The sequence below is a fragment of the Carassius gibelio genome, chromosome A7, assembly GCF_023724105.1.
Source record: "Carassius gibelio isolate Cgi1373 ecotype wild population from Czech Republic chromosome A7, carGib1.2-hapl.c, whole genome shotgun sequence".
Taxonomy (NCBI): Eukaryota; Metazoa; Chordata; class Actinopteri; order Cypriniformes; family Cyprinidae; genus Carassius; species Carassius gibelio.
The window spans coordinates 25,602,079-25,619,193 of record NC_068377.1 but is presented as its reverse complement, the minus strand read 5'-3'; the positions used below and the strand labels follow the sequence as shown (position 1 = coordinate 25,619,193).

Below are 17,115 nucleotides of genomic sequence, written 5' to 3'. Positions count from 1 at the left end.
TAACACTAAATGTCAATTCTTAAGTCCTCTGTGACCTTGAGTTGTTGAAATATCACACCAGTTGTGCACAGACCATGAACAGCCCAGGTTCATTAGCAAAGGATAATTCCCTTCTCAATAGACATTCGCCTCTCACTCTAAATATTAAGTTTGGCATGATCTGTACAGTAGCTGTGAATTAAACAATGTCTGGGGGCCCCGGTGCCTCCATCTTATCAACACCCTCTGTCTCTCCATCTCTTTACAGAACCTTTCTGTTAGTAAACAGGGCATCTGTACAGCCTCACCTGCTCAATTCAAATACCAAACCCTTTTCCTCTCCTCGTTTCTGCATTTCTTCCCAGGCTTTTGGTGTGACAGCATTTTGCACACTGCAGGTCTTGTTTTGACTTCCTGTAACAAAGCACTGAAACATGCTGTCAGGGTGACGGCTGCTTTCAGCCCCTTTCTTTTGTTCAAGACTTACAGAAAGAACTCTTAGATTGAGGCCACATAGGAGGGGGAAAGGAAAAGTCACTCTGACCTTAAAACCTGTCATCAACATTGCACCGAAACTGGAGCAGGTTGTTTTTACAGTCACAGCTTTAACACTGGATCAGCTTGATATAGAAGTTCTTATCACTCAATCAGTGTACAATGAGAGTATAAAAAAACTTAATGACGTTTATTTCTATATTTTATTTTTTGCTCTACAGTATATATAGATCTATATTTTTCTATATAAAATATATCAGGCATGAAGTGTTGCTTGAAAGTTTGTGAATCCTTTAGAATTTTCTATATTTTTCCTATATTAAAAATGACTCAACACCGAATCAAGTCCTGAAACTAAACAAACCTAATCAACTTTTAAGCACCTAAAGGCATTTCTCACGATGGGTAATATCCAGTTGACATGTTGTGGAAGGACCTGAAGCAAGCAGTTCAAGGGAGGAAACTGACCAATATCACAGAGTTGAAGTGGTTCTGTACTGAGGAATGGGCTAAAATTCCTACAAGTCGTTGTGCAGGACTGATCTGCAGTTACAAATAAACATTTAGCTGCACTTTTGCCACTTACAGATTTGTAACACTGGATTATTTTTTTCAATTAAAAAAAACAAAGTGTATATTTTTGCCTCATTTGTTTGACTGGGTTCTCTCTGTCAACTTTCAGGACTTGTGTGAAAATCAGATTACATTTTGGGTCATATTTATACAAATATTAGAAAATTCTAAAGGGTTCACAAACTTTTAAGTATATCAGCTTGATATGAAAAATGACGCCGATATGACTTGCTAAAAAGACAAATAGCTTTCATGTGCTCAGGATGTGCTAGTGAAAAGATCATGTCAACAGTGTGGTCATTGTTGAAGCAAACGTTAACCTGAACGGTCACCACATTTAATCTGAGAACACGGCAGAATGATGAGTTCACTGGCACATTCAGCAGCAGCAAGCCAGCAACAATATCCTCCCCGGGTCCTAATGCCCCTCTGGTAATACACATAACATTAAGATCATGTTTCTGATTACATAAAGCAGTTACTGATGTTATAAAATCAAAAGTATGTTTTGATTTCAAGGTCAGAGGCTATAGCTTACCTGAAAAAAAAAATCACAATCATTAATGTAAATAATTTTATGTATACAGATTCATTCATTAATGTGTAATCCATTTTCTTCAAATGATGAAAACGTAAATTCAAGGAGCTCTGAAAGATTTTCAGCAACTCTTTTGCTTTAGAACACCTACAAATGTTAAATCTTCAAATAAAATAAGATTACACTGCATCTGAAAAAAATGCAGTGATTGATTTATAGATGATTTACATTTATTTTCTAAGATTTCAATGTAATCTAATTATAAAATGAATTATTGTTTAGGGCTATTTAATTTTAACAATAAGTTGTTAAAAACTAACCAAAATTAAAAAATATTTTTTTATAATATATGCAAAGGAGAAACTTGGTGTTGTTTCCAAACAAAAGGAAGTATATTGGTATGGGCATTGGCAATTGGCCAAAGTTTTGACATATCAGCAAAAGTCCACTCGAAGAAATAACGTTCATTTGTTGACTGTATTCTCTCACAACCCAGAGAGTCACAAAAGTGAAATATTTATGCTGATACTGTTGCATGCATCTGTTGCCCCCTCACAGCAAAAAACTTACAAATTAATTTGGTCATTCCGTGTCAACTCAACCAGAGGTCCCTGGCTCAATTTTTAGATTTTGCTAATATATATTTTTTTTTTAATGTATCAGGTGAAAGCCATATTATTAAATACAACAGGTGCATATTTACAGAGTAATCCATTACTTTATAGAGGGGGGTCGAACTTGAAATTTTACCTGAGATTCAGAGCCAGATTACAGGGGGGTAAAAATGACTAAAGAAATGTGGCATCATAATAATAGTATTTTTACACGGAGATCGGTAGCTCTGTTAATAAAATCTGTTGACTTTAGCAATCTTTGTTACATACTGTAGGTGTAAATGGTAACCATTCAAGAATCAATTCATCTAAATATGGAGCTGCATTTAGATCCCCATATTTCTGGGACTGAATGACATGGGCCTTGAAAAGTTCAAAAGAAACGCTCATCAAGAACTAGAATATAAAATCATATTACAAATATCAAAAATACTTCTTGAGTTATAGGCATGCAAGCTTTGGAAAAATAATATTTATGGCACTTTTTGTTTTGACAAAAATAAAAAAATCTTTATGGAAAGTGACGGACTGAAAATGTGTACAATTTAACAATTTACTCCTGGAGCCATATTAAAATCTCTAGAACCTAGAACTGAATCATATAAGGTTTTAAAAATAAAGAAGCCAAAAAGAAAGTTAGTTAAGACCCAATATTTAAAAGTGCATTAACATATATTTAATACTTCTTGAGTTACAGGCATGCAAACATTGGAGAAAAAAAAACTTTTAAAAGGTGCTTTTTGTCCATTTTTGAACAGTTACCATTGGCACATGTGTAACAAAGATTGCTAAAGTCAACAGATTTTACTAACAGAGCTACCGATGTCTAAATATAACATTATGATACTATGATCTTTCTGAAGTAATTTTTACCCCCCTGCAGTTTGGCTCTGAATCTCAGGTGAAAAAATGTGAAGAGACTAAACCTCAAACATTAGCTCTTTTACAACATCTTCTGATCTGAAAAATAATCTGAGATTTTTTTTAAAGATGTTTATGTAGTTATTATATAGTTTCTATTCTTTTTAATAAATGGCTTCTGCTCTTAGATTATAGATGTATGAATTACATTAGGCTTTCAAGACAACAGTGGTATACGTCAACAGAGCTGAGGGCACTCTCTGCTCAATGTGCATTATTATGGCAAAGAGCACTGAGTGTGCACACACCTGTAACCTGTAAAATTTGATTCACACATTCTGCTTTAAACTGGCCTACCTAAAACAGAAAAGAAAAGAAAAAACATATTCCAAAACCCCCCCTGGGGAGATGAAAAAAAAGACATAAGTAATTTAACAACCCAATCCATGCAATTCCAACTCAATCTTTCCTTCTGTCACCACAAAGTGCTTTTGCTGACTGGCAGCTCTGCAAAGGCACTTTACAATGAAGACCTGAAGGATGACTCCAGCACAAACCAATCATTTTAAAACAAGACCTCAGCATGTATGGTGCTCGCATACATTTGATGATCAAACTAGCTTGCAGTGAAATGAGATTTGTGAATACTAAACAAAATCGACATTCCCCAGATGTAATCATGCATCCATACTGCCCCCCAGTCCAAGCAAACAGGCCGCATGCTGACATACACAAACTGACAATTACAGGGGGACAAATAAACTAAGAAAATTTAAAGGAGAAGAGAATGACAGCCTTAAATCAAACAATAAATCAGAGCTCCTGTGGTCTATGATAGACCTGTGTGCTGAGAGAGAAGAGGAGCTCCTATGGTTTAGAAAAAACCCTGCACGCAAGATATAAAAATTCACCATCTTCCCTTTCACATTAACACTTAATTTTGTGTAAACTTAAAGCTCTATCTACTAAAAATGAACATTGTGGAAAAACCTGAACTGTGAATGTCTAGAATAGAATAGAATAGAACTACAGACATGCTTTTTTTCTGTCACTTTATGTGTTTGTGTCTGCATTTTTATGTTTTGCCAGAATTGCATGCAGTATTTTGACACTGAAAACTGATGGCCACAGTGGGAAATTGCTGTTCTGTTAACACACACACACACACACACACACAACTATAACTAGTAAATCAGTAGTACTTGTAAACAGAAATCACACTCAATCTATTTCACGTGAGGATATATAGCCTAACCAGAGTTTTCATATTGCACTGCTTAAGTAATAGTCTATGATTAGAACTGTACGGTCATATTCCACATTACGCAAAGCACGTGGTAACAATGTCTAAGTGAAGTTCACATGTTTTTAACATAAAAACATTTTTCAATTTCCTTAAACAGCATGAACCCCTAGATAACGTCAGCACGCGCGTGGAACTCTCCATTCACAAAATCAGTTCTTGCTTCACTGTGTAAAATCTACATGTAGGCAAACACACCCACCCTAGTCTCATCTCCAGCTGTAAACACAACCGCTACGACCGCTAAAGAAATGCGCCCTGAAGCCGACTGCGATGTGATCAAGTTCACGGTCAATCCCGCAGACCAAGTGACCAAATACCGCGAGGTTCCCGGAGAGAAATCACACACTTACCGACAACAGCGAGCAGGAGTATTCCGAGTGCGCGTGGAGCCTGGCGGCGCCGTCCGGAAGCCATTTAATCACATCGAAAATTAGACGAGATGCAAAAAAAGAAGGTTAGGCAAGAGCGAAGACAAGGATGGGAAAGAAGTGATTCAGTTCCTCTCGATCCAAACTACATCCGGTAACTCCAACATTCTTGCTCCTTTTTACTCATCTTTCAAGGAATGTGTCAGCAGCAGCATCTCGTGCACTCTCCTCCTCGAGACCAGCTCATCCACCTTTCTGAGCTCACACACCCCGCTGCTCTCTATCTCTCTCTCTCTCTCTCTCTCTCTCTCTCTCTCTCTCTCTCTCAATAACAGAACAAAAGGCACGGTCTCCAAACAGATAAAAAAAGAGGTAGCCTGTATGTGTGCATTATATATTATCTTATAAAATGATCTCATACATTATTTTAAAATAAAGAGGGCACAGCAGAACAAAGACTGTCAGGCACGAACTAATAAATGTAGAAAAAAAGAAACATTGTTGGAATGAAGTACAGTTAACCTATGATGATGATAATCCTAATAATAGCCTAACTGAGCTGAGTGGAGTGTTTAATTAGACTTTTGTACATTTCTGGGAAAAAGAAAATTGCATACACGTCTAAATCCTTTATTTTTAAACAAATATAAATTAAACATTAAAGCTGCAAGCAGCGATGAACGGGCCCTCGCACCCGGGCTCACCGGCAGCGAGTGGCTTTAGTTAATAGGTGAACGGTGAGAAATATGCGTTTAAACTCATAAATATAAGTAGAATATATCAATGTTTATTCCATATATGTGCCAATCTTCCTTTTGCCAGCAGGTGGTGCTATCATTATAGTGGAATATTGGCCTTCAGATGTGTTCAGGGCAGGACTTTTGTCGAACATGTGAGGTTTGGGGAGGATTGGACATTTAATGCCTGAGTTAAAACAACATCCTATTTCATGGCGAAACATCGAAATTTGTCAGGCCGCCATGGACACGCCCTTTAACGAAACCTCAAGATCTTCGCAATTTAAGATCGCAAAAGGCTTTAGATTACACTGACCAAGTTTGGTGTTGATCTGAATAAATCTCTAGGAGGAGTTCATCAAAGTCCAACCCCTGAAAATGGCCAAAACAACACTAATTTTGCAGAGAAAATTCTAAATAACTGACTTCCTGTTGGGATTCGGATTTCGTACCAAGAGACTTTTTCGTAGATATTGGTGTGTTACATGTGTGTACCGATTTTTGTACATGTACGTGAAACATAGCTCGAGGCGCACTCCGTTTAAAGTGTATACGCACTCCGTTGAAATTGTATAGGTGGCGCTATCGAGCCAGTTTGCCACACTCGATGGAATATTGGCCTTCAGATCTGTTTAGGCCAGGACCCTTTACACAAAAGTGAAGTTTGGGCAAGATTGGACATTTTATGCCTGAGTTATAACATCTTTTATTCCCATGGCGAGACATCAAACTTCATCACGGCGCCATGGACACACCTTTTAACAAAAACTCAAGATCTTCACAACTAAACATCACACAGGTCTTTAGATTAGACTGACCACAAAAAAGACACTGATGTCATAAAATTTCTAGGAGTAGTTTGTCGCAGTGTAAAATATGTAACTTCCTGTTGCCAATAGGTGGCGCTATGACTATAACTGAATATTGGCATGTAGATCTGTTCAGGTCAAGAGTCTTATCCAACATGTGAAGTTTGGGGCAGATTGGACATTGTATGTCTGAGTTACAGCAACTTCCTTTTTCATGGCGAAACATCGAAATTTGTCAGGCCGCCATGGACACGCCCTTTAACGAAACCTCAAGTCTTTCGCAATTTATTATCGCAAAGGGCTTTAGATTACATTGACCAAGTTTGGTGTTGATCTGAATAAATCTCTAGGAGGAGTTCGTTAAAGTACAACCCCTGAAAATGGCAAAAACAACACCAATTTTGAAGGGAAAATGCAAAATAACTGACTTCCTGTTGGGATCCGGATTTCGTACCAAGAGACTTTTTTGTAGGTATATGAGTGTTACATGTGTGTACCAATTTTTGTACATGTACGTGAAACATAGCTCGAGGCGCACTCCGTTGAAAGTGTATAGGTGGCGCTATAGAGCCATTCTGCCACACCCGGTGGAATATTGGCCTGCAGATCTGTTCAGGCCAGGACTCTTATCACACATGTGAAGTTTGGGGAAGATCGGACATTTTATGCCTGAGTTATAACATCTTTTATTCTCATGGCGAGACATCGAACTTCGTCGCGGCGCCATGAACAAGCCATTTAACGAAAACTCAAGATCTTCACAACTGAACATCGCACAGGCCTTTAGATTAGACTGAACACAAAAAAGACATTGATGTCATAAAATTTCTAGGAGTAGTTCATCGCAGCGTAAAATATGTCACTTCCTGTTGCCAATAGGTGGCGCTATGAATATAACTGAATATGGGCATGTCAATCTGTTCAGCTTCGGAGTCTCATCAAACATGTGAAGTTTGGGGCAAATTGGTCATTGTATGTCTGAGTTATAGCAACTTCATTTTTCATGGCGAATCATCGAAATTCGCCAGGCCGCCACGGACACGCCCTTCAACGAAAACTCAAGATCTTCGCAATTTAACATCGCAAAGGCCTTTAGATTAGGCATACCAAATTTGGTGATGATTTGAAGAACTCTCTAGGAGGAGTTCGTTAAAATACAACACATGGAAATGACCAAAATTACACAAAATTTGCTCATAATATTAAAAATAACCGACTTCCTGTTGGGTTTAGAATTTCACTCCAAGAGTCTTTTTTGTAGGTATTGGTGTGTTACATATGTGTGCCAATTTTCGTGCATGTACGTGAAACATAGCTGGAAGGCTGTTGATTTTCTTGGTATAGGTGGCGCTGTCGAGCCATTTTGCCACACCCTCTTCTGAATCCTATATCAGACGAAAATTTTCACCAGGTTTGACGCGTGTGCAAAGTTTCATGACTTTTTGAGCATGTTAAAGCCCTCAAAAATGCGATTCATTCGGGAGAAGAAGAAGAAGAATAATAAATATAGCTGCAAGCAGCGATGGCGGGCTCAAGCCATCAGTGCAACACCACCCCTGTGGCATCAGGTAAACTGTGCCAAGCGGGCACATGCATTCACAATAGCACTCTGGCAGTCAGGTTTTAAGGGATACGGCAGTTAAAGGGTTAATCCGAATCATCTAGACTTTGAAATCACATTCACAGAACAATATATATAACTTTAGAAACACATTTTTCAATCTGAGTTAAACCTTTTTTTGGGCTTATTTTATCAGTAAAGGAAAAAATGCCTAATAATTCTTCACACCTGAATATAAGGAGTTTTGTTTTTCTCTTCCAGGCTTCATGGTCAACTACATATGTATCACACTCGTTGCTTTCTATAGTGCAGCTCAACCAATTCTCATCCCATTCGTCCATATTTGTGAAATCACAAATCCCGGACAATATTTGTTGTAGTCCAAACAATTTGTTCATTATAGTTTTTAAAAAGTGTTTTTTGTTAAATAAAATATCTCCTTTTGAATTGGACTTTCAGCTTAGTAACTTTGCAGAACTTTTTTTTATGCTGAAACAACAACATTACAGTATAACTAAATTTGAAAAATAATAATAGCACTCCTTTAATAGGCATTATTAAACAGTTCATAAATACAGCTATAAATGTTTTGTTCTTAAGCTATAAAGTTCAATCATTGTATTTTCATACTTTAAGTATTATAACATTATTCTAGTTGTCAGCAGGGGCGCTGCACAAGATCCCGGGCCCTATGCATAGGGAGTCCTAATGGTGACAGTCCTTTGTGAGCTCATCTAAAGCAAAGACTATTTATACATTTAAATCATTCACAAATGAGATTTAAAGGAACATTCATCTACCAAACTAAAAAGTCAAACACAACACAGAGGGATACAGAACACAGAAATATTTTTTCAAGATGGATAAAAAGAAACTGTACAGCTGTACACTTGATAAAAAAAATATATATATATATATATATATATATATATATATATATATATATATATATATATATATATATATATATATATATATATATATATATATATATATATATTTTATCAAGTATATATATATATATATATATATATTTTTTTTTTTTTTTTTATCAAGTATATACAGGGCTCCAGACTGCGACCAAATGGTCGCATTTTGCGACCAAATTTTGAGAGTGTGCGACTGAATTTTACATCCAGTCGCACATGTGCGACCAGTAGATTTGCACACGCACGCACGCAAACACACACACACACTTGCACACACTCGCGTCTCATTGAGTGATGCCTGTCTGTGAGGCGGCAAATGCGTGTGAGAAGAATAGGGAATGGCCACTGTAAGTGGCTAAAATGTGTGGAGGGGGAGGGGCCTAGAGATAATTGAGCGGGCGTAAACATCTGTGGGAAGGAAACCGAGACAAATATCATCACAACCTGATATGTGCGTGCGTCTGAGCTATGAGCAAGCGAACTATTGATTCGTTCTTCCGACCTGCGGCTAGTGTACCAGTGCCAGAGCCTAGTGTCACCGTCAGATGATGATTCAGAGTCAGAGGTTGGTGTGGCTAAAAAAGTCCGCACCAGGGCCGGCCCGTGGTATAGGCAAATGCTAAGGGCGCCACTCATCCATAGGGGCGCCAGAATGAGTGAACGATTGATTTTTTTTTTTTTTTTTTTTTTTTTTTTTTTTTTACATATTTTTTTTTATAATAGGCAACTATTTAAAAACCATTAATTCAAAACACTTCCAAATAAAGCAAAAAAAAAATAAAAAATCCGGCTCTTCAATCTTCCCCCGCCCATCGAGTGCTTGAAGTGTGTCAGAAACAGAGTGCGCGCACAATCAGTTGTTGGTAATTTGTTGTGTAGCGTGCCCGACGCCGCATCCAATATATACAGCACTGCTTTTGTTAACACACAGCTCGTAGAAACGGGCCTGGCAGCTCGCGCCAGTTCTAGACACGGTGAAAGTTTCCTGATTGTGACGGAAGGCCGAATTTACATGACACATTATAAATGAGCATAGTCTGCGATAGATACAGTGCCAAAAAGAAGAGAAGAGGATAAAGACAGAGGTAAAGAGATGTAGTTAAATAGCAATTTATTGCATAGGAGTAAGAAGATACTATAATTTCATGGCAGTTATTTTTACCTTAAACTTAATGTTAGCAGTTGTTCTGAGATCTGAGTCCCCAGACTGTGATTTTGTACAATCAGTTTTAAGACGCATTTTTTATTATCACTTTTTGTTTTGTTTTTTGTTTTTTTTTTACTCTACAGTTGTGCAGTTTTGGGGGGATACAGTACAGGCCAAAAGTTTGGAAACATTACTATTTTTAATGTTTTTGAAAGAAGTTTCTTCTGCTCATCAAGCCTGCATTTATTTGATCAAAAATACAGAAAAAATGTAATATTGTGTTATATTATTACAACTTAAAATAATTTGTTTTCAATTTATTATACTTTAAATTATCATTTATTTCTGTGATGCAAAGCTGAATTTTCAGCATCATTACTCCATTCTTCAGTGTCACATGTGACATCCAGTCTATCACATGATCCTTTTGAAATCATTCTAATATGATGATTTATTATGAGTGTTGGAAACAGTTCTGCTGTAATGTGTGTGTGTGTGTGTGTGTGTGTGTGTGTGTGTGTGTATGTATATATATATATATATATATATATATATATATATATATGCATGAGGCGCCAGGTAAAATGTTGCAAATTGGTCAGGGCCGGCCCTGGTCCACACTCACCATTTTCGAGAAGACTGGCTGTAAGAATTCAGATGGCTGAGGTACTATAATTATTAGAACTACTTTTCACCAAATACAAAAGCCAGCTCGACCTTCAAAGGAAGAATGGCTTAAAACTTAACGAAACATACAACAACGATAAAGCATGCACACAAACTTTTTTACTATGCACATTTTTTATTCTGAGTGTATGGAATTTTGTTTACTATTTGTACTGTCATGACAGCGATGGTGCTGTCAGTTTACCTTGTTGCATCTTCAAAAGTGCAGAATAAAATGTGACACTGAATTTGAAACGGCACATTGTAATTTCTGCATCTATTATTAAAGTATTTATTAGTAATACAGTGGAAATTAGTAGATTTGGTTAGCATGTTGATTCTCCTTGTTCACATGTACACACAAAGCCATACCTTATGGACTGCATACAACCAGAATCCACCTGGAGAGCAAGTCTACAGTGCACTCAAAAACTGTGCTTCCCACATACCAACACACACACATATATATATATATATATATATATATATATATATATATATATATATATATATAATTCAAGTGTACAGTTTCCTTTTATTGCATATTGAAATAAATATTTCTGTATCAATCTGTGTTGTGTTTGTTTATTTTTATTTTTCTTAGGAAGATAACAGACCCTTTACTCTCCTTTTTAAAATATGTCCTTATAAACCAAGAAAAAGTTATTTATAGCTGTATTTATAAGCTGCTTACTAATGACTATTAATGTTGGGACAAGACTTTATAAAGCACGAACTGACTATTTACTAATGAGTGCAGTTATTATAAAGTGTTACCAATGCATTTACTAATGTTAGCAAATAAGACATTATTTTACAGTGTTATCAAATCCTTAAATGATTTATAAGTGTTCTGCTTGCATTACAGCTTAGTCTTCATCTGTGAGCTGAACAGATTTACTGTTACATCCATGACATTATGTAAATTCAAATAAATAGCATGTCAGAGGATGTCATAGGTCAGTATCAAATGAGTTTGAAATTATTATTTGCAGCACAAATAAGGTTTTTTAGGATTTTTTAAAATCCCTAAAACTGTCAGAAAAGGATAAGGCCTAAGATATTTCTATGTGAGTGGCTAAATTTATTTTTGTTTTTATAATTGTAATACATAAACTATGAAATTATACAAAATGTATTAAAAAGTAAATAAATAAATACGCTACATTAAAAAAGCAGCCAAGACAAATGAGTCTCCTTTTTTATATATATAGATTAAAATTGAAGACAGAAGCAGCTGGTATATGCGGTCACTTAATATTCAAATCCAGTAGATCCACTTCAGATTTATTTCTCAACAGTTTATGTTCACGTGGCTGTTTTCGTTTATATTCGCCAAGCTATTATGTATTTTGAAATAATCTTGTCCGTGATGTGTTCGTTCGTACGACGAAAGACAGAAACCTGCAGCTCGAGAGATATATGTTATTGTGCCAGTCGCGCTTTCAAATAGTCTTGCACACTTAAACGGGTCACAAACACCTGTATTTAGCTCTTGTTGTGTTATAATGTGTGTATTGTGTGCATTTATGGCAATATTTTATTTTAAAAAGCTCTTAAACAAGAATAAATTTGTTAGTTTTGAACTTGTGGCACTGTGCGCGCTGATCGGAGCGGTGATTTCAGATAGGCAGCCACAAATATTTAATTTTCACACAAACAGTTCAAAAACATCTTAATTTAGCTCTTGGTGTGTTCTAATTTGTGAATTGTGTGATATCGCTGCAATACTTTATTCTTAATAGCTATGAAACAAGAATAAACTCGTTTTTTCTGAGCTCGTCATTCCACACGCTCCTGCTCAGAGCGGTGATTAATCTCTCCTGTTTCTCACGTATCACTGACCACACATCAATTATTAATGAGCCCTGACCCGGTAATAATCATATATGTTGGTTTAGCTTGTCAGTGTGAATTAAATCTAAGTATTTATTTGTATTTTAACCGATTTAAAAGAGAAACTAAAACTCCGTTAATTGCACCTGTAGGGGCGCAATTTCTCTCAGACAATGGAAGTCTAAGCACATACACTCAAACAGAGGGACAGAAGTGAGATGAGATGTCTGACAGTTTTTTAATTTTCTGTTACCCATACAGTGTTGTAAAGTCGTGAAACTATCCATATTTACTCAGAATGACTTTTTGTCTGTATGAAAAAAGGTTTTGAAGTGTTTGGAATTAAAAAATGCAGGAAAATTAATAATTCCATTTTTAATGTCATTTAAAAAAAATCACAGAGACAAAACCGTTCAAGCTATCCAAAATCTATTGGCAATTTAAGTTGTTTAAAATGTTTTGGCATCATGTAGACAAAATTTGGTGTGTATAGTGTTACTCTCCTCTGAGCAGTATGCATTAATTCACAGCTAAATGTAAAAAAAAAATCCACATTCAAATCAAAATAGCTGACTTCCTGTTGATCGTAGCTGATGACTGTGAATTAGAAAGTTGTCTGTCTTGATGAGAACAATTTTTGTACCGAGTTTGGTGTCTGTAGCTAAAACTAACCCCCCCACTTTTGACAAAAGGTGGCGCTATAGAGTGCCTCTTCCACGCCCTCTTATGAACTTTTGCCAGTGTCTAGTTATCATAAATACTGATATGTGTTCTGAGTTTGATGAAATTCTAAGCATGTTATATGCCTCAAAATCACCTGAGAAGTATTCCAGTTTAACATGTTGCCACGGCAACAATATTTTTAGATATCAATATCCCCCCAGCAGATTTATATAGGCTGTGTTTTAACATTATTCTGATGAAGTTTGAAGCAAATTGAGTAATAATAAGATGCTGAATTCAAAGCATTTTGAAAATGACACACTTCCTGCTGCCAGTTGGTGGCGCTATAACTTTGACTCCTAATAGTCACATATATGCGATCGACATCATACAAAGAATAATCTGATGAAGTTTGATTAAAATCAGGAAATGTATGTGGATGGTATTAGACACTTCCTGTTTCTCATTTCTCGCCATAATTTCAACACCTCGCCACGAGCAAACCGTTAGAGATATCAAAAATCCCCTGGCAATTTTTCATCCCCAATGTCTTGAGATCATGTTGACCGAATTTGGTGGCAATCTGCAAAAAAACCTATGACAAGTATTTCAAATTCCAGAGCATGCGCTTTTTACATAACTCTAAATAGCTGACTTCCTGTTGGGCGGAGCCTATGACATGCAATACGAAAGTTGTTCGGCACGATGAGATCTATATGTGTACTGAGTTTCATATGCATATGTGTGAGTATGTGTGAGCTATACATCAACATTTCTGACTGTGATCCAGGGGGCGCCGTAGAGCCCTTGTGCCACGCCCGGGTCCCAGCTTCTGCAGGCTCCTAAAGGCCACAGATTCCAAAGTGTGCGCAAATTTTTAAGAGTTTTTGAGTATGTTAAGGACCCCAAAAGCCCCCACAACTTTGACGAAAAATATGAATACTAAACCCTAAATAACCAACTTCCTGTTGGGCGGAGCCTATGACATGCAGTACGAAAGTTGTTTGGTTTGATGAGATCTACATGTGTACCGAGTTTCGTGTGTCTACGTGCAAGTATGTATGATATATGGCCCTCAGTATTCCAGGGGGCGCTGTAGAGCCCCTGTGCCACGCCCGTATATCTGTCTCTGCCCAGCCCTAATGGCCGCAGGTTCCAAGGTGTGTGCCAATTTTCAAGAGTTTTCGAGCATGTTAAGGACCCCAAAAGCCCCCGTAACGTTGGAAAAAAATAATAATAATAATAAAAAATAATCCTAAGGAAAACAATAGGGCTCTCGCCCTCCAGGCTTGAGCCCTAATTAAAGCTGCAAGCAGCGATGAACGGGCCCTCGCACCCGGGCTCACCGGCAGCGAGTGGCTTTAGTTAATAGGTGAAAGGTGAGAAATATGCGTTTAAACTCATAAATATAAGTAGAATATATCAATGTTTATTCCATATATGTGCAAATCTTCCTGTTGCCAGCAGGTGGCGCTATCATTATAATGGAAAATTGGCCTTCAGATGTGTTCAGGGTAGGACTTTTATCGAACATGTGAGGTTTGGGGAGGATTGGACATTTTATGCCTGAGTTACAACAACATCCTATTTCATGGCGAAACAATGAAATTTGTCAGGCCGCCATGGACACGCCCTTTAACGAAACCTCAAGATCTTCGCAATTTAAGATCGCAAAAGGCTTTAGATTACACTGACCAAGTTTGGTGTTGATCTGAATAAATATCTAGGAGGAGTTCGTTAAAGTACAACCCCTGAAAATGGCCAAAACAACACTAATTTTGCAGAGAAAATTCCAAATAACTGACTTCCTGTTGGGATTCGGACTTCGTACCAAGAGACTTTTTCGTAGATATTGGTGTGTTACATGTGTGTACTGATTTTTGTACATGTACGTGAAACATAGCTCAAGGCGCACTCCGTTTAAAGTGTATACGCACTCCGTTGAAAGTGTATAGGTGGCGCTATTGAGCCATTTTGCCACACTCGATGGAATATTGGCCTTCAGATCTGTCCAGGCCAGGACCCTTATCACACAAGTGAAGTTTGGGCAAGATCGGACATTTTATGCCTGAGTTATAACATCTTTTATTCCCATGGCGAGACATTGAACTTCATCACGGCGCCATGGACACACCTTTTAACAAAAACTCAAGATCTTCACAACTAAACATCACACAGGTCTTTAGATTAGACTGACCACAAAAAAGACATTGATGTCATAAAATTTCTAGGAGTAGTTTGTCGCAGTGTAAAATATGTAACTTCCTGTTGCCAATAGGTGGCGCTATGACTATAACTGAATATTGGCATGTAGATCTGTTCAGGTCAAGAGTCTTATCCAACATGTGAAGTTTGGGGCAGATTGGACATTGTATGTCTGAGTTACAGCAACTTCCTTTTTCATGGCGAAACATCGAAATTTGTCAGGCCGCCATGGACCCGCCCTTTAACGAAACCTCAAGTCCTTCGCAATTTATTATCGCAAAGGGCTTTAGATTACACTGACCAAGTTTGGTGTTGATCTGAATAAATCTCTAGGAGGAGTTCGTTAAAGTACAACCCCTGAAAATGGCAAAAACAACAGCAATTTTGAAGGGAAAATTCAAAATAACCGACTTCCTGTTGGGATCCGGATTTCGTACCAAGAGACTTTTTTGTAGGTATTGGAGTGTTACATGTGTGTACCAATTTTTGTACATGTACGTGAAACATAGCTCGAGGCGCACTCCGTTGAAAGTGTATAGGTGGCGCTATAGAGCCATTCTGCCACACCCGGTGGAATATTGGCCTGAAGATCTGTTCAGGCCAGGACTCTTATCACACATGTGAAGTTTGGGGAAGATCGGACATCTTATGCCTGAGTTATAACATCTTTTATTCGCACGGCGAGACATCGAACTTCGTCGCGGCGCCATGAACAAGCCTTTTAACGAAAACTCAAGATCTTCACAACTGAACATCGCACAGGCCTTTAGATTAGACTGACCACAAAAAAGACATTGATGTCATAAAATTTCTAGGAGTAGTTCGTCGCAGCGTAAAATATGTCACTTCCTGTTGCCAATAGGTGGCGCTATGACTATAACTGAATATGGGCATGTCAATCTGTTCAGGTTCGGAGTCTCATCAAACATGTGAAGTTTGGGGCAGATTGGTCATTGTATGTGTGAGTTATAGCAACTTCATTTTTCATGGCGAATCATCGAAATTCGCCAGGCCGCCACGGACACGCCCTTCAACGAAAAGTCAGGATCTTCGCAATTTAACATCGCAAAGGCCTTTAGATTAGGCATACCAAATTTGGTGTTGATTTGAAGAACTCTCTAGGAGGAGTTCGTTAAAATACAACACATGGAAATGACCAAAATTACACAAAATATGCTCATAATATTAAAAATAACCGACTTCCTGTTGGGTTTAGAATTTCGCTCCAAGAGTCTTTTTTGTAGGTATTGGTGTGTTACATATGTGTGCCAATTTTCGTGCATGTACGTGAAACATAGCTGGAAGGCTGTTGATTTTCTTGGTATAGGTGGCGCTGTCGAGCCATTTTGCCACACCCTCTTCTGAATCCTATATCAGACGAAAATTTTCACCAGGTTTGACGAGTGTGCAAAGTTTCATGACTTTTTGAGCATGTTAAAGCCCTCAAAAATGCGATTCATTCGGGAGAAGAAGAAGAAGAAGAAGAAGAAGAATAATAATAATAAAAAACAAAGCAGATACAAGAGGGTCCTCGCACCTCGGTGCTCGGGCCCTAATTAAAGCTGCAAGCAGCGATGAACGGGCCCTCGCACCCGGGCTCACCGCCATCGTGTTGCTTTAGTAAAAAGGTGAACGTTAAGAAATATGCATTTAATGTCCTAAATATAAGTGGAATATATCAAAGTATATCCCATATATGTGCCAATCTTACCGTTGCCAGCAGGTGGCGCTATCATTATAATGGAATATTGGCCTTCAGATGTGTTCAGGCCAGGACTCTTATCAAACATGTGAAGTTTGGGGAAGATTGAACATTTTATGCTTAAGT

The 17,115-nt window shown here is 37.6% G+C and overlaps 1 protein-coding gene and 1 long non-coding RNA gene across 2 annotated transcripts in view; both read right to left on the bottom strand.

Moving 5' to 3' along the window:
- The window catches only part of LOC128016951 (immunoglobulin superfamily DCC subclass member 3), a 74,282-nt gene extending 69,186 nt beyond the window's left edge, over positions 1–5,096 (bottom strand). Inside the window, exon 1 of the mRNA XM_052601921.1 lies at positions 4,717–5,096. Coding sequence (XP_052457881.1) covers positions 4,717–4,780 — 64 coding nt within the window. The 5' untranslated portion in view covers positions 4,781–5,096. The remainder of the gene's footprint in view (positions 1–4,716) is intronic.
- Positions 5,097–5,376: 280 nt separating this feature from the next.
- LOC128016950 (uncharacterized) lies at positions 5,377–16,982 on the bottom strand. Its single transcript, XR_008184329.1, has 2 exons — positions 15,539–16,982; positions 5,377–6,548 (listed from the first exon to the last, which is right to left on the bottom strand). It is a non-coding gene; the product is annotated as an uncharacterized LOC128016950 (long non-coding RNA).
- Between the last annotated feature and the right edge of the window lie 133 nt (positions 16,983–17,115).